This window comes from Diceros bicornis, chromosome 8 (assembly GCF_020826845.1).
Source record: "Diceros bicornis minor isolate mBicDic1 chromosome 8, mDicBic1.mat.cur, whole genome shotgun sequence".
NCBI classification, from domain to species: domain Eukaryota; kingdom Metazoa; phylum Chordata; class Mammalia; order Perissodactyla; family Rhinocerotidae; genus Diceros; species Diceros bicornis.
Genome location: NC_080747.1, coordinates 5,556,606 through 5,574,876, shown reverse-complemented (window position 1 = coordinate 5,574,876; position 18,271 = coordinate 5,556,606). Strand labels below are relative to the sequence as shown.

Here is an 18,271-nt window from a genome sequence, read left to right as displayed (position 1 = left end):
ATGCACTTTCATGGTGACTGACAAACAATAATGTACAACAAAAATTTCACAATAAAAAAAAGAGAAAGAAATACTCTGTCAATTTGTCAATTAGAATTGTAAGACCCCATCAGTAGGATGAGTCCCCATGTCAGACATGTTAAATGGTGAGAAAATATGTATCTTAGAACTAATGAAATATAGTAATTTTCATTATTTCGTAGAATAGCTGTCTTTTCATGTTTGTTGCTTCTGTAATTTATCTTTGATGTCTTCTTGTTTCATCCGATATGTTTATGTGTGATTCTTTTTATTTATGCTGCCGAGTATACATTGTTTTTCCTAGATCTGAAATTTGGCCTCTTTGAACAATTGTGAAAAATTCTCAGCCACTATCTTTTAAAATATTGCTTCCCCCTCATTTTCTCCATTTTCATCTTGTGGAACTCCAATTAGACAAATGCTACACTTTCATATTCTATCATGCATGTCTCCAAACCTCTCCCTCCTATTTCTCATTTCCTTGTCACTTTGAGGTGCATTCTGGGTAACATCTTCAGATCTGTCCTCCAGTTAACTCATTTTCTCTTCAAACAATCTGATTGCTATATGACCCATCAACTGAGATTTTTATTGCAATGATTATATTTCTTATTTCAAGATGTTTTAGTTGGTTCTTTTTCAATTCCTGGTGATTTTGTTTGACTTTCGTTCTTTGAACTTTTTTATTCCATTTTTATTTCTTTTAACATTTTGTGTTTATACAGGTTTTTTGGTTTTGTGTGTGTGTGTGTGAGGAAGACTGGCTCTGAGCTAACACCCATTGCCAATCCTCTTTTTGCTGAGGAAAATTAGCCCTGAGCTAACACCTGTGCCTACCTTCTTCTATTTTGTATATGGGACGCCACCACATCATGGCCTGATGAGCGGTGCATCGGTCTGTGCCCAGGATCCGAACCCACAAACCCCGGATCAGGGAAGCAGAGCACACGAACTTAACCACTGTGCCACGAGGCCGGCCTCCTGTACAGGATTATTTTTAATCTGTGAATTATGTATCTGCTCTCAGAAATGCTTGAGGATCTGAACTGCTGTTCTTCTGCAGACTCGCACATATTATTTCCTCTTGTCTTTGGTAATTTTTATTATAAGCCCATATATGGTATATGATGATGGCCCTGACCGAAGATGCTTTTCTCCAGAGAGCATTTGCTTCTTCTGGGTTCCAGGGAATGCTACCAACCTGTATCTATTTTAATTTAATTTGATGGTGATTTTTCTTTACCTTGGGGGCACCGCAAATTTGAACCTCTGAAACACGTGGGAGCAGCCCCCTGGCTACAAATACTCCAGGAGAGAATATTTGTATCATTTTTGGTTTTTCCAACCAAAGGCAGCAGACATGGGCAGGTTTTTTTGTTGGTCCACTGCACCAGCACGAGTCCCTCAAATTTGAAATTTCTGTGGTAGGTGGTTGTACCCAGTGGAGCCCAGACTTCTGTGTTCATATCCACTCTGGTTAGGGCTGATTATTCCTTTTTTGTGGGTAGGCATGGCCCTCGGGTATTTCCCCGGATTTTCCTGTGAGCTCAGCAGGGCATTTTAAGTTTGTTGTAAATAATCCCCGACCTCAGTATTTTCGTTTGAGAGGGTGCTTCAGTTGAGCATATCTAGTGGAGCATGCTCTTGGGATCCCAAAGTCTTCTTGTAAGATTTTTAATGTTTGCTTTATTCACTTATCTCTTAATAGATCCAGAATTTACTTTTGTATTTGCAGTAAGATTGGAGTCCGTCTTTTCCCTTTCAGATGGCTATTCAGTTATCACCAGTATGGATTGATATTTCATTCTTTTTCCCTGAATTGAACTCTTATGTTTGTCATAAATTAACCTAACGCATATTCTTGATTTGATTTCAGTACTGTGTTCTGTCCCACACCTGTATTTGTCCACTCCTCCAACAATAATACTTTACTGATGATATTCCAGTGGCTTATGTATAGTCTGATCTATGAAAATGCAAGTCTCACTTGAATGCTCTTCTGTTTCATAATTTTCTTAGTTATTCTCAAGGACTATTTTCAGGGAATGTTTTTTGCTCATTTTTGCAAGGAGGGGGTCTCATCCTGTATCTGCTGCATTTAGTTGGACCAAATTGAGAAGCTTTGTGGCGAGGTAAAAGCTTCTCTTGGGCAAGCCACTTCCCCTCTCCGGGACTCAGTGTTCTCCACTGGCAAAAGAGGGGATGGTACACAGCCATGTCTGGGCTGTTGTCTTGCTCTGGAGTCCAGCCCAGGTTGGCTGAGCCCTGGGGCTTCCCTGTGAGCACTGGACAATACCAGTGATAAGAGCGGCTGTTTATGTCATTGGCCACATAAAGCACACCAGGTGTGGTTCTCAACAGTTCTACACATTCACCGCTCACAGCATCTCACTTAATCCTCAAACAGCTCTGTGATGCTATTAATACTCTCTTTATTCTATAGAGGAAGAAACTGAGGAATGGAGAGCTTTAGTGATCCATTTGTTGAAGCCCTTGATTGGTTAAAAATAAAAACAAGGGAATGGAGTGGGGAGCTTTGGGGGAGTATGAAAAGACCAAATTATGTTGTTACATAATTATTGCTCATTACCCTTGATACATGCAGAAGACCTCAATAATAATAGTTAACATATTTGTGGAGTGCCCCCGATGTACTTTAGGAGTATTATCTCATTGATTTCTTGACCGTCCTACCTAATAGGCACTATTATTATGCCACTTAACAGACCAAAAGATGTGGCCCGGAGAGTTGAAGTAACCAGCCCAAGTCACCCAGGAGAGTAGGCTGATGAACCTAGACCATCTGGCCCCAGGAGCCGCCGTCTATAGGCACCTCTAAGTTACCCGCAGAGAGCGTGTGAAGCCCGTGACTACCTTCGTGTCACCTGCCACAGGCTGGGAGGGAAGATGCGATCTTGGAAGAGGCGCCATCGGAAGGAGGGGTGGAGCTCGCGGCTATTTCTAAATGTTTAGAATTATCTTTGAAATTATATTTTGAATTTTTTGAACGTAAAAGAGGCACACCAAAAGGTTAACAGGTGGTTTTGAAGCGCCGGATTCCGGGAGAGGTGTGCACTGAATTTTCTAATTTCGCCATAGTGACCATGTATTATATGTTCTTGTTCTTGTGTGATGTGAAAATATTAAAAGACATACAAATAATTTAAAGATGAGCTTCGCTGACCGGCTTTCTCGCCAACTGGACGCCCTTCTGTACCGTCTCCGGCAGAAGCGGGGGCGCGCGGCGGGGCTGCCGGGCCCTCCTCCCGGCCCCGCGCCCCGCCCCCCGGCCCTGCCCAGTCCGGGGATGCTCGCAAAGCCTGGAGCCGGAGCGCCCTGCGCGGCTGGGACCCGGGGGCCCGCAGCGGCGCGGGGCGTGGCCGGCCGTGGCACTGCCCCTCTGGCGGTCCCGCCCACGGCGCGGGGCGGAGCGGCGGGGCGCCGGGCGGGCGCACCGGGTGGGCCGAGCCGGAGCGGCGGGCGCGGGGCAACGGCCCGGGAGGGCGGGCGACATGCAGCGGGACAGCGGCCAGGCTGCGGGTCAGTGGCTGGACTTGAGGCCCCCACCCCTCTGTCGCGCGCGCCCCGCACCCCGGGAGTGTGGGAGTCGTCCCCGGGACGGGCTCCGGGCGCCCCGGTGCAGCCCAGCCCGGCGGCGCCCAGGCCCCGGCAGCGATTCGGGCCTGCGCCCCGGCCCGGCCCGCTCCCCGCGCGTCCCCCCGCCACCGTGACCTCCTCCCCGCGGGTCCGGCGCTGTCCGCGGCCGCCAGTGCTGAAGACCTCGGGCTCCGGGCAGGCCTGCAATCCGGGCCCGACACTGGGGTCGCGGCCGCTGCTTGGGGCGGACGGGGACGCGCGGTCAGCGGGCGACTCCGGCCATAAGAGCAGTTGCGTGGTGGGGCATTATATTTGGTAGGGCATTGTATATGGTGGGGCCCCGGCTCCGGGCTCAGCGACCCTGCGCTCACCTGTCCCGTGTAATGCCCACAGCGAGGTGGGAGCCGGACTGTCCCATGTCCACAGTGAGAACAGAGGGTGTTCAATGACTTGAACGCGACCCCACGGGTCGTTCTGGGCATAACCAGGATTCAGCCCAGGTGGGTGGGTGTCAGAGTTTCAGCGTTGAGCGTGCAAATATTGAAACTGGGGCTGGAAAGGTTCAGGTCCAGAACCTGCCCTTATGCGGAAAATTCCATTTTCCGACCTTGTATGATGATTAAGTGAAAATCCCGTAATTTGCTCCTGGCTAATGGGTCACCAGAGGGTAAGTGGCATTCGGGCCTAAAGTTGACCTCACAGACTGTATTCTCACATTCCAGCGCAGACTTGGATGTTAGAATACAGCAGTTCTTGGCTATGGGTGCCAGGCACTGTGATGACTGTGTCGTTCCTCAGTGGCCCCCTCTTAGTAGCCCCATCTTACAGATGAGGACACCAGGCTGTAGATGATGTGGCTGGTAGGTGGCAGAGCTGGCTCCAAAGCCAGACATTCTAGCTGAGTCATCAGTGTGATCACTGCACTGTCCAGCTGGTGGGGACACCTGGCTCCGGGGCAGGCACCCCCCCCCGCCCCCCCGGATTGGAGATCTTGGGCAAGTCATAGAGCATTCCTGGGCCTCGGTTTACTCATGATTAAAATGAGGGTATTAGGCAAAGCGAGCACCATGGCTTTGCCATCCGGGGAACTAAGACTTGGTGTTGACCCTGTGGGGTGTGTTGTTGGCCACTGCTGTTTCTGCAGCCCCTGCCTGGGGCCTGGCACTCTGTCCCATCCCGGTCCTATGTCTGTCCACTGAATGAATGAATCAACTGACAGCTGTCTCCCAGATGGGCTCCTGCTGCTGCCCAGCTATACCTGGACCCTTGGACAGGGGGCCAAGGCAGGGGAGGTTGGGGGCTGGGCCCAGTGGGGTGAGCACATCTGAAGTTCAGGTCCAGCCATTGGGCTGCACTGGATGGGAGAGGATTTCTGCTTGTCGGCAAGGTGGCTGGGGAGATAGAAAGAGTAGGCAGCTCAGGGTGGATGGTCCCCTCTGCCCCTGCCCTGCTGTGGACACTTGGGAAGGTCACTGACCTCTCCGAACTTCTTTCTCCACCTGTGGATATTGCCGTGGTAATAAGAGTCAGGCTGAAGATGAAACGGGATGATATGCGTAAAGGGTCTGATCGTCGTCCGTTTTGATGCCCACCTTTCAGAGCTGGTTATATCAGTTGGATGAGTGTAGGGCTGGATGAGACGTCAGGGCCCAGCCTCCTGGAGCCTCAAATGCCAGGCCTGGACCTGGACCGCATGCTGAAGTCAGGGGGAGCTATAGAGGAGTGTGAGCAGAGAGGAGGGGGTGTGACTCTAGCCTGTAGGCCCAGAGGCAGGGATACCTGGGCAGAAGGCAAGGCCTACACTCACTGGTGGTGGGCATGAAATGGGCCCAGCTCTGTGGAGGGGAATGTGCCAGCCAGGGTCTCTCTGGATTTCAAACACACATGCCCTTTGACTCAGCGAACTGATTCCTAGCGAGTCCACCAAATGCATAAAATGCAACATGTATGAAGACTAGGAATAACCTGCATCCGTTACTAGGGCCTTCTAAGTGTACCATGGCCAGTCCACTCAGTGGAATATGATGCAGCCTTCCCCAAAAATTCCATGGCTCTAAATGGGCAGAAGGAGCTCCAAGACGTAGTCAACAAAAGAAGCAAGTTAAGTGCATGGCAATCAGTTTGCCATTGTTCCGGGGACCAAAGTGTTTGTAAATGCACAGACCAGCTCTGGAAGGGCATATGAAGAGCCCCCCACAGTGGTGGCCTCCAGGGAGGGGACTGGGTGCTGGAGGGGTGAGCTCTGTCTTTTACCATCGCCTCGTGGGTACCCCTTGAGTCTTGAGCCATACCCATGAGTTATTATTCAAAACAAAAATACCATTCCAAAATATGAGAACAGTCCTAGTGATGGATTACAAGGCCTGGACCAGGCTCAGCCATGTGGATACAGAAATGGATACAAGCCAAGAAAGTTCTGGAACTCTGGGTTTGGTCGTCACTATTTGCTGCACTTCCTCTTCCCAGGAAGCTGAGAGGAAAGCATGATCTCGTGATTTATAACTAGAAATATATATTTAATCTTCGTCCCTGTTCTGGCACAGAGCTCCTAACCCTTGGAATTTTCTAGTGATGAGAGGGATAAAGGTGTCTTTTGGTATGTTAATGAGGTGACTTTTGGACCCACCTAAGGATTAGGACTGGTTACCAGGAGACCCAACCATGTGACTGGAAGGTTGGAATTTTCAGTCCCACCCCCAGACCTCCAGGAGGGGAGAGAGGCTGCAGATTGAATCAATCATCAATGGCCACTGATTTAATCACCCATGCCTACGTAATGAAGCCTCCATAAAAACCCAAAAGGATGGGGTTCAGAGAGCTTCCGGGTTGGTGAACACCTGGAGGTGCGGGGGGAGTGGCATGCCTGGAGAGAGCATGGAAGCCCCCTGCCATTCCCCCATATCCCACCCTGTGCATCTTTTCCATCTGGCTGTTCCTGAGTTATATCCTTTTATAATAAACCCTTGATTCAGAAAGTAAAATGTTTCTCTGAGTTCTGTGAGCCACCCTCGCAAATTAATTGAACCCAAAGAGGGGGTTGTGGGAGCCTCTACAGCCAGCTGGTCAGAAGTTCAGGTAACAACCTAGACTTGCAACTGGCGTCTGAAGGGGGTTGTGGGGGCAGTCTTGTAGGACTGAGCCCTTAACCTGTGGCATCTGATGCCATCTGCAGGTAGATGGTGTCAGAAGTGGGTCGAATCGCAGGACATTCAGTTGGTGTCCAGAGAACTGGTGGTGGTGTAGGAACCCTCGCCATACACACACGCACGCACGCACAATAGAACTGGTGACCAGAACAGCCTATTTAGAAGTCAGTGGATTCCTTCCTCTTTCCCCACTCTCAGAAGAGTGGGTGTTGGGAAGTTTGGCAGGGGGCGTGTCCTGCATCATGGCTTGTTAAGTAACACTTAATGGGATACTGATGGGGTCACACTTGAGAACAGTACCTTGAGGGTTGTTACCTTGCCCTCAGTGTGAGGAACCACACAGCTGGGGCAGGATGGGGGAGGAGACAGACGCCTGCACTGGCAGCTGGGATACTGGATTCCTGTCTCACCTGCCTTTTCCCACCTGTTCTGGCAATCATTCTGCTTCCCTGTGCCTCAGTTTCCCCACCTACACACGGGCCTGTGTGTGTGTGTGTGTGTGTGTGTGTGTGTGTGTGTGTAGGCTGTGCAGGCACCTAACAGACCTGAGCTACATAATGTCCCATTCCCACCTCCTTCCCATCTGTAGGATGGGGTCATAATGACCATCCTGCTCCTTCACGGGGCATCAGGGAATAACATGACCATAGTTGACATTCTCAACATTCTCAAGGGATAGATTTCTGCAAATATGTCAGTTTAAAATGCCACTAAAATAGTGGTGACATTTACCGAGAGCATACTAAGTGCTGTTCTGAGGACTCTACTAGGACTAATTTAATCCTCCACCCCTAGAAAGTAAGCTCCGGAGGGAGTGGATTTCTATGTGTTCTGTGCACCGAGGTCTGGTGTGCCCAGCACACGGCAGGCGTCCTGTAAGTACCTGTCGTGTGAATAGGCCTTTCAACAACCCTGTGAAGTAGTCTTGCATGAAGAGGAAACCATGGTCCCCCCAGGTAAAGTGTGTTGCTAATGATGTGAGCTGGGGTCTGAACCCGATGGTCGGGCCCGGAGCCCACACTTTTAGCCGTGACACTTTATGGGCAAGGGGCCATGAGCCAAGTCTGACAGAGCAGGGCGTGAGGGACAGGCCCGGGCCCTCAGTTGTGCCTGCTCACCGGGGAGTGATTTGATTCTGTGTGCCACCCTCTGCCCCCGTGTGGTTAATATTTGTGCCCTGGAAAAGTGACCACCGACTCAGTTTTCAGGCATTTGCTGTCACTGTGAGCATCTGAAAATATAAATGTGGTGTTTTCAACATCTCTAACCTTCTAAGGCCGTTTCTTGCTGGTTTAGTGCCTGCAGAATTCCTTCTCCCATCTCCAGATGGGCCAGGAGGCCTGCCCCCAGGGAGCTCTGTGATCCAGACCCATTGCCGGGACCTGGCATCTCTGCCCATGCAACAAGCCGTGCTCGCCGAGCGGGACCCGAAGGAGCAGGACACGGAGGAGCCAAAGGCAAGTGTAGTCCAGGCCGGCACAGAGTGCCTCACGTGCTGTGCTGGCATCATAACTGAGTGATAACAGCTGCGTGGTTAGCGTGTTCTGTGCTCCGAGCTCTGGGCTGGGCACTCCTGTGCATTGTGTCTTCCAACCCTCGCAACCCTGTGAGGTTGGTATTTTTAGCCCTACTTTTCAATGGGGATGAAATTGAGGGACAGAGAAGTCAAGGAACTTGCCCAGGTTCACACAGTAAATGGCAGAGCAGGATTTGAGCTCAGAGAGTCTGGATGCTGAGCCTAAACACTCCAGGAGACTTGAGGTTGCTGGTGAAGATTCTGGGGTGAGGTGAGCCGTTGTCACCTGGGGGGCAGCCCCGATCCATGTTCTGCGTGGGGAAAGCAACGGTGAGGAGTGGAGTGGAGGGCACAGTGGGGGCTAAGTGGGAAGCGGGGGCGCTTTGGAGGCAGACAGGTAAGCATCGGAATCCCAGCTGTGCCACCTCTTGCTGACTCCCAGAGGAGGTTTTCTTTGTAAAAGAAAATTCTATTTATAAAACCAAATATTCAAAATTCACTGTTTGTTGCAATTTGAACGTGAAAGGTCTGTGTTGGTCAAGAATCTTGTCAGAAAGGATTTTTTCCCCTTGAATTTTGCCGTCAGCTGATTTTCTGCTCTGCTGCTAGCTACAGCTTTTTAATCAGCCTTTGCTTGCTCAGTCATGTTCTGCTTCTGCTTTTCCTTTTTAACTGATGTCCTCAAGTGTGTGGGAAATGTTCTCCACGTAGTAACACCCTGTGCTCATGATCAGCTCCCTGTGTACGTGGCTCTATCCAGGGCAGAGTCAATTTGGTATAAATCCTGTGTGAGAAATTCAGCGAGAACAAAAAGCTTCAGAGAGAAATGTCCCTGCAGCCTTCCCAAGTGCCTTTGTCTCGGTAACTATGGTTTCTGGGCAAACTAAGGAAACACTCAGGAAGGGTTTTCTTTTGATAAAGAAGCTGAAACAAAGGGCCAAGGATGGCGGTAAAATGATCAGCACATTTATTTTGATTTTTGACTTATGATACTAGAATATAGAGAAGAACAATAAAGTACATTAAAATATTTCCTCTAATTTAAAAGAAACAAACAACTTCCCCTCTGTGCTACAGCAGAGGAGCTGAGCAGGAGGAGGGGGTGGCCACTGTGATGTGAGGCAGAGGGGACCTGGCCCACGTCCCACTGGACCTCAGGCAGCTGTGGGGTCTGCCTCGGGAGGCACAGCACCAACAGAAGCCACGGTGTGCTCCCGGCTCCAGGTTGGCACTGCCACTGAGTGGCCAAGTGACCTCATCTTTCTGAGCATCTTGCTGTGGTGTGGGGTGGAGGTTTTGGCTTTGATGGGGAATGTGAGCTTCACATTCAGGAGCGTGTGCGTTGGAAAGCCCCGGTGAACTCAACTGTAGAAATGGTGGTTGCTTTTGGTGTTTATTACATGAAATCAGAGCCCACCTGGGGGGCAGGAGCTCTCCAGGGTCCTGAAAGAATTGTCCTTCACTTTCAGACTTCAGGGGTCAGCACGGTGTATGCACAGGAGTGAATGAGAGAGAGTGTCATTATTGTGCACCTGTTGCATGCCTGGCACCTTGCTGTGCGGCACTGTCTCATTAACACACCTGGCTACTACTCTGCCTGCCTCTTGGCCTCTGCCTGGCCTGAGCTCTGCCCTCCTGCTCCTTAAGCCCCCGCAGCCAGGTGCTGCCCTGACCTCCTCTGTCCTGTGGTCCCCAGCACATCTGGTCTGGTTGTGGCAGTGCCAGAGCCTCACCCTGCAGGCCTGCTGAGCCATTGACCAGCTTCGTATGTCCTGGCCCTGGGAAGGCTGAAATGGCCATATCTGGGAGGGGGCTCTGAAAACTGGAAAGCTGAAATAGAGGTTTTAAGGCCACATTTTGATTACTCTCTACCATTATGGCACACACGTGTGTTTCATTTAGGAACCTTTGAAAATGAGCCCTGAATGCAAGGGTGTGCAGGCTATCATGCTGTAACCCCTCACCCCTGTAATGAACTGTTGTGACTGTTTATATACAAGTCAGCCTCTGCCATAAGACTGTGAGCTGTTGAGGGCAGGGCCTGTGTCTGAGTCAGCCCTCTAGCCTCTGAGTGTGGCACAGGGCCCTGGTGACAGGAAGGGCTCAGGCACTGCCCATGAACCAAGGAATGCGATGAATGGGTTTCCCTCCCAAGAGCTGGCTTCAGGAGGAGAGGGTTCTGTACTCGATCATAGCAGCCTGCACTTAGTGAGCACTTACTGGGTGCCTGGCTCTGTTCTAAGAATTACATGAATATGAACACATTTAATCCTCACTGCAATCCACAAGGTAAGGGCTATTATGATCCCCATTCTACAAGGGGGGGAAACTGAGGCACAGGGATGTTACTAATTTGCCTGAGGCCACATGGCAGGTAAGTGGCATAGCTGAGATGTGAACCCATGCTGGGCGCCAGTCAGGCTCCGATGTTAACCCTCTGCCCCCTGTCCCCCAGTGCCGAGGCTGGCCCCATCCCCCTGGAAACCTGGTTATCTAAGCCTCAGATTGCTTTCTTGATTGCACTCGATGACCATTATTCAGTGGTCACACAATGGGAGGGAACATCTGGCTCCCACACCTGCCAGGGACCCTGGGGCAGTGACTGCATCTCTCTACCCCTCGGTTCCCCCATCTTCAGGGATGATCACCGCTACCCTGCAGGGTTGCTAGGAGGTTAGAGACTGCGTGGGTGATGCACGGAGAGGACACTAGTATACTGTCAATATTGTTGATGACCATGACACAAATGTGGTAAATCATTATTGACCATCGAGGTTTCCCTCTGTGGTATTTCTCTTTCAGAAAAGGAGAGGGGGTTGGCCCAAGGGCAAGAAAAGGAAACCCCCGAGGGACCTTTCTGTTCCCCGCGCTCCTACGACAGGGTAAGATGGGCCGATGACCTGACCAGGGTTAAGGTAACCTTTAACTGTGTTGTGCCTGGTGTGGCCTTGGGCCTGTCTCAGCTTTTATCCATTTTTCAGGGCCCTGGATTGTTAGGGGGCCTCACAGCACACAGGCTGAGGATCGGTTGTTTAGTTGTGTCAGCTATAATAAGGATCTATGCTCAGAGGAGAGGACAGGGGAGCTGGGCTTGCTCCACAGACAGGAAAGGGGGTGACTGTGGGGCCCACGGGTCTGGCGTCCCTTCCAGGCTTGTAGAGTGGGTGCTCCAGGGCCTCTGCGAGCTGGTTAACCTTCATTGAAGCTCAAAATGCCCCTCCCAGTGCCCTAAGACCTTGTCCCTTGTCCCTGGCATCTTGGGCTGCACAAGAGTGGTCCATGCCTGTCACTTCCCACTGCTCTCAAGGTCACCTTGCTCCTCTGGAAGCTTCAAGCTGTTCTCTTTATCCTCAGGGTTCCCACATTTCTAAGAGTGAGGGTCTTTTCCCTGTAATTCCTGTGGACAGGCCTTTTGGACCCAAGACTGGTTTGTCTCACTCCAACGCCCACAGCCTCTCTCCCTCTCCCTTGACACGAATCCTTCTTGATCAGGAGGGTGGGAAGGCCTGTAGCTGGAGCATGTAGGCCACATAACACCTGTGAGCAGGTGGCATCATGTCCATTACACAGAGGAGGAAACTGAGGCTCAGAGGGGTTAAGTGCCTTGCTCACCCTGTCTTCATGTGCCTCCTGCCCCTCCCACAGGAACCCTCTTCTGGCTCCTTGGTCTTTCATCGGTCTCTGGATAAACTAGCCCTTCAAGCATTTTCCCCTCTTAAATTAACCTCCATTTCTCTGGTTAGATTGAAAAATATGGTCAAACTCATGACTGTTTATTTTTATGAAAACCAGAAAATGGAAATATGTGCCCTGGGCCCGGCTGCCTCCCCTCCCAGCTGGTTGCTCAGAGCTGTTGTGTTTGTTCCGTTCCTGGCACAGGTACGTGATCTTCCTAAACGAGCAGAGAAGCCAGCTGAGGGCCGAGCACCCAGATCTGCCTTTTACGGAAATCACAAAGATGCTGGCCGCCCAGTGGGCTCAGCTGTCTCAAGAGAAAAAGCAGGTAAGTCCCTTTCTGCGTAGAATGAGGAGAGAAGTGGGCCCAGCCATCTGCAGCCTCCCTTAGGGGCTGTTCCCTCCTGCTCCATCTTTTCACACTGGAACCTAAGGAACTTTCTGGAATGCAGGCATGAGGTGCCTGTTACCCACCCCTTAAAACAATTACTGGTTCACTGTCGCCTTTGGCATCCACCATCTCCCAAACCGTGCTAGGCAGAATGGCTAATCCGTGAAACACGGGCAAGTTGTCTCATAAGTTTAGGAAACGCTGCCATAAATTAAGTGAAATAGACTTTTCCCCCTGCAGGAAGTTTTTGGAGCATTTAATGTAATTTTGTTCACTTAAAAGATATTTCAGATGCAGTCCATGCTCTCCTGGAGTGGGGCCATGGAGGGAGAGACAGAGCAGAGCCCTTCAGGGGCCTGAGAGTCTCTGAGTGTCGTCTCCAGTGTGAGGGATTCTCAAACTAATTCTACCATGGAACCCCTTTTTCACAGAGCACCTGTTCACCTCCCACGGAAGTGTGTTCTGGGGGTCACAGGAGGAAACACCAACTTATGGGACATAGCCAAAGCCCTTTTAGCACAGCATGCATATCCAACACTCCCTCCCCTCCACTGTTCATTTCAGCCACACTGATCAAGCCATGCCTGCTCCAACACCACCTCCTTCAAGAAGTCCTCCCATACCCCTTCTAAGTAAGTCTCACCCCAGAACAGCCCCCTGCCTCCAGAATGTCATTTCTTTGGGTCAAATGCAAAGACCCTGAGACGAACTTCTTTAACCTCTGCACTTTTAACTTGTTTGGGCCGTAGAAAACCCTTGGTTCAAATCAACTATTACAGAGAAATGCTAATTTGGGGGAGTATCAATTAATAACACCCCTCTCCTTCTTACCCAGGTTTGCAATCAATTGGGAAATAGATCCAGTAGTCTGTCAGACAACTGGACAACTCCTGGCTGTCCTGGTCAGGGCAGGCCCCTGACCACGTGGGCAAGAGCAGACTAGAGCCCCTGCTCTCTGCCAGGCGGCAGATCTCAGGGGGAGGAGAGAAGAAGGGGCTCCGCCGAGCATCTCTGGTTCTGGCTCCCAGTTTGCCACTCAGACAAGCCCCTCCTGCCACCGTGGAGGGGAGGGTGGTGCCGGAGAGGCCAGCAGGGTTAAGCTAATGGAGCTCCCTCCATACAGAGAGAAATATCGGGAGTGGGGGAGAAGCAGCCCCCACACACGCACTCACGCGCACTTGCACACACGCGAACATGTCCAGCAGATCAGAGCACAGCTCCTGTGGTTAAGTTGGGTGACGAAGGTTAGGGTGAGGCCCCACCTCTTATGGTGACTTAAGCCCCTAACGTTCCAGTCTGAGCAGCTGAGACAAGATGACAGTTGGCTTTGCACACAAGCATGGCTTTTGCAAAGCACAGGGCAGCTCTTATGGGACAGCAAGAGGCAAAACCGCTGACCCAAAGATTTAGGGAGTCTCTGAGCTCTTTTCACAGTTTCAGAAATCCTTCCCCCTCTCCCTGCCCCAGCTGCCGTGCCCGAGGGTCCTGCAAAGCATAGTTGTAAGATCCCTCCTTACACCATTGTCAGCTGTCCCCTTGGTGGGCCTCAGGTCCCTGCAGGAATGGGACAGAGGCCGTGCGCCACACGCCAGGTGGAAAGAGTGTCCAGAAGCCTGAGGAAGAGGCCATCGAGGGACTGGCAGCTCCAGTGTATCAGCACCAGCCCAACACATCAATGCTTTTACAAATTATTTTTACTTAGAAAGATTATTATTTCAAAGTACCAGGTCCATAAAGTAAATAATCACTGTGAATATTAATTATCCGACAAGTATTCTTAGGGGGAACTTTTGCCACCCCCCTCCAGTTGTCCCCGGGTTACCCCAGCCCGGCGCCAGCCTCTGTGGCTGGAGATGAGTCCAAGTCCCTGCCTTCAGGAGCTCACGGTCTAGGGGGTCGGGTCCCCCGAAGTGGGCACATGCCATCCAGGGTGAGGGGTGCCTGGGAGAGGTCTGTACCAGGGCCTGGGGGCCCCAGGAGGCACCTAACCCAGTGTGGGAGTGTCTCACCCAGCCTGGGGGCATCAGAGAAAGATTATCGAGGAGGTGACTGTTGTGCGATGGGTCTTGAAGGATAAGGAAGCTTTGCCGGGGAGGAAAAGTGAGGCGGTTGTGACTGGTGGAGGGAGCACAGCAGCTTCGGGCTGGGTCTGATTCCTCTTTTTATCACGAGTGCCCAGCCCAGGCAGGACCCTGCACAGGTAAAGCACTGACGTTTGCATCAGGGATAACTGAATAGAAGTATAGTGTCCCTCGAGAGGGAGCTGATAGTGCTACCCTCGTCTGCAGTCATCAGACCACACGTGGCAGAATAGTGAAAGTCACAGGGAGGCGGATCCCAGTGGATTAGAAGGAAAACCTTCTGTACTGTCAGCGTCATTCAAACAAGGAATGAACTTGCTGATAGGTAGTGAGGTCGCCATCCCTGGAGGTGTGCAAGCAGGAGCTGGGCAGTAGCTTCTCGGGACCGTCGTAGTGAATCCAAAGCAATCTAGACAAGAGGCCAACCCCGCCTCCCAGATCAGGAGAGTCTCAGAATCGCTGTGCTCCTGCTTCCAGAGGTATATTTACGAGGCGGATGAGGACAAGCAGCGCTACATCCGCGAGCTGCAGGCCTACCAGAGCTCCGAGGCTTACCGAGCCTTCCTGCGGAGGCGGGCAGCGCACAAGGCGCAGGCGCTGTGCGGTGAGTGGGGCCTGGCGGGGGTGGGCTGGAGCTTCCCCTCGTGCCAACGGCGGCCTACCGCGGGCCCCGGCGTTGCCCACCCTGAGGCACAGCAAGTTGCTGGGAGTTAACACGCTGAGCATCCGTAATCCAGCGCACACGGGAGTTGGGGGATAAATACCCCAGCCCCGCTCTGACATCACTGAGGTGTGTTCCACACGCCACCTAGAGGCTCCAGGTGGGACTGCGCCCCGTTGACTGTAGTGGCCCCTGCTCAGCAAGGGCCCCCATACTCCCTTTTTTACCTTCCCAGGCTCACTTCCCCACGCCCCTACCAGCATTTCCTGGGATCACTGCCCAAAAAAACCACTCACACCAAAATCCTTGTCTCCGAGTCCTCCCCTGGAAATCCCAGCCTAAAGCAGAGAAGGGAACTCCCGTCTATCTTCTACTTACCATGCATGCCTTTACCAGGGAGGGCACTTGCCGTTCATCTTCTTTTTCATGCTTACTGGAATTCTTGTCAATCACGGTGCCCCCCGGGGGTGTATTTGACATGCACACTCACGGGGCTATCTTGGGCCACCCTTGGTGCCAGTCTCCTCCGTGGGGCACATGCCCACAGGGCAGCATCGGGCAGCCGCATCAGTGGTGCGGGGTCCACCCACCGTCCATCGTGAGTGTTCTTCCCGCGCTCTCCATGCTGGGAGCTGACCAGCATCCCAGGACACCCCAGCAGAGCCCGCTGGTCCTCCACACTGCTGCTTCTTGCTCCCACCTGGGCCTGGCCTCCCTAGTGGTCAGGGTGTGGGCTCAGGGCTCAGTCCAAATGCTGGGGTTCAAATCCTGGCTCTGCCATGTACTGACTCTGTGACCTTGCACAAATCATTAAAGCACTCTGCCTCAGTTTCCTCGTATGAAAAATGAGGCTGTAATACGACCTTCTGCACAGGGCTTGGCGCAGATCAAGTGAGATAAACCACAGGGACCTTGGTGATCAGTGCCCAGTCCATGGCGAGAGTTCGGTCAGTGTTCATACTTGGTACCCCCCTCTCTGCTCTGGGGCATGAGCCCCCTACCCCAGCTTCCTCCAGAGCAGGGGTCAGCAAACTTATGTAAAGGGCTAGGTAGTAAATATTTTAGGCTTTGTGGGCCATGTGGTCTCTGTCACAACCACTCAACTCTATGATTGTAGCAAGAAAGCAGCCATAGACAGTGTGTACACAAATGGGCGTGGCTGTGTGCCAATAAAACTTTATTTACAAAAACAGGCAGAGGGCCAAGTTGGTCCACAGGCAGCTCCACTCTAGCCCATTGTACTTTTTGGTTTTCCACCTAACCTTTGTTTTCAGTCAAGCACCTGCAGATAAAAATAATCAATTGCAAAACCACTGGTCTAGCCTAAAAGAATTAGCAGATACACTCAACCCACCAAGCATAGTGGGGCCTCCGATGGTTCTGAGGGAGCTGCAAGGCCTCTGGTCCTTGGCACGAATGTCAGAGCTAAGCAGCCTGCGCCTGAGACCTTGGGCCAAGGGGCCCCCGAGAGCAGCTGTCATTCTCTGCTCATGTTTTCCTCCCTTAAAAGGCCGTTTGTCAGACTTAGCAGAAAACACCTCATCTTGCTTAATCCTTCAGTCATGCCGGAGTCCTGTGGCCTTCTTACGTTTGTGGTTGTTTATGGATTGTCGCCCCATGAAAAGCTGGTGCATTACAAAGAAACGCCCCTCCAACAGAGCTTGGTTTTTAAACAAACAAATAAGATGTCTTACTGCCTTATTTGAAACATTGTAATTTTTAAAAGTTTACTATGAGAGTATAGTAAACAGTTTTTTTAAATATCGCTTGAATCTGTCATGCTAATAAAAACTGAACTGTTTTCCTTTTTCCTTGTTTCTCTCTAATCTTCCTTCCGTACCTGGCCAGGTGTTTATAAGTCAGAGGACCTGGTGTTCCCTCTCGGTTTACAGGGATTTGCAGACCTCAGTTGAAACTGAGCAGCTGGAATCAAGCGCTGTTCCTCCAGCAGGAAGCCTGGAGATGCTTCTGCCCCTCGAGTTGATGTGCCCCCCCAAAATCAATCAGGCTGAGCCCTTTTCTGAGACAAATACTTTAAGTGATGCCATTTGTTTCTCCATCAGGGACAGGTGCACCGGGAAGTGGATGTGAGAGCGAGGGCCTTGACTTCTCAGCAATTGATGTAAGTACTTTTGGAGCGGGGAGAGCGGTGGGGGGGAGTGGTTAAAGTAATCATCCTCATATGGTGTGGGAGAGTGAAAAATGTTCTCTCCCAAAAGATATCTAGGTCGTAATCTCTGGGACCTGTGACTGTACCTTAGATGACAACAGGGTGGGGGCTCTTTGAGGAAGTGATTTAGTTAAGGATTTTGAAATGGGGGGATTATGCAGTCACAAGTGTGCTTACAAGAGGGAGACTTGACACAGAAGAGAAGAAGGCAGTGTGACCACAGAGGCAGAGATTGGAGTGTTGCAGCCACAAGCCAAGGAATGCCGTCAGCCACCAGAAGAGGCTAGAAGAGGCAGGGGATAGATTCTTCCTAGAGCTTCCAGAGGGAGCATGGCCCTGCCAGCACCTTAATTTTGGCCCAGTCAGACTGATTTTGGACTTCTGGTCTCCAGAACTATGAGAGAATGAATTTCTGTTGTTTTAAATCGCCAAGTTGGTGGTAATTGGTCACAGCAGCCACAGGAAACGGCTGCGTTTAGGCACAGGACTTTATTCCTGGAGTGTGGCTCATACATCAGTCCCTCGTGGAGGCCTTTCTTTCGTGCTCCTTGGATAAGTGTGTATTGAGCCCAGCTCTGTGGGAGGCACAAGACCAGGCTCTGAGGATGCAGAGATGGGTAAAGCGTGGCCCCACGTCCAGGGGAAACTGGCAAATGCAAGACAGATAACGGCAGGAATCCGCTGTGATGGAGGCGTGCACACGGTGAGGAGGAGCCCCCAAGGCTGTCTGGGTGAGTTCCTCACAGGGCAGGCGATTCTGAGATGACTCTTAACGAATCAATCGAAAATTCCCAGAGGAAATGCTGGACAGTGGAGGCAGATGGAAGTGAAGCAAAGCGGGTGCTCTAGACGGAGGAAACAGGACGTGCAAAGGCCCGGAGGCGGGAGGCAGCATAGGGTGTTTGGGGACCTGTGAGCAGTTCAGGATGCCTGGAGCAGACGGTGTGCGTATGGGGGCAAGGACAGGGCACTGGGGACTGGGTGCGTCAGATGGCAGGAGCTGGAATGTAATT

General features: G+C 51.5%; 1 protein-coding gene across 1 annotated transcript in view; it reads left to right on the top strand.

Moving 5' to 3' along the window:
* Positions 1-18,271, top strand: part of LOC131409457 (SWI/SNF-related matrix-associated actin-dependent regulator of chromatin subfamily E member 1-related-like) — a 55,894-nt gene that overhangs the window by 24,952 nt on the left and 12,671 nt on the right. Inside the window, exons 2-6 of the mRNA XM_058546701.1 lie at positions 8,061-8,221; positions 11,083-11,162; positions 12,160-12,283; positions 14,905-15,031; positions 17,152-17,210. Coding sequence (XP_058402684.1) covers positions 8,162-8,221; positions 11,083-11,162; positions 12,160-12,283; positions 14,905-15,031; positions 17,152-17,210 — 450 coding nt within the window. The 5' untranslated portion in view covers positions 8,061-8,161. The remainder of the gene's footprint in view (positions 1-8,060; positions 8,222-11,082; positions 11,163-12,159; positions 12,284-14,904; positions 15,032-17,151; positions 17,211-18,271) is intronic.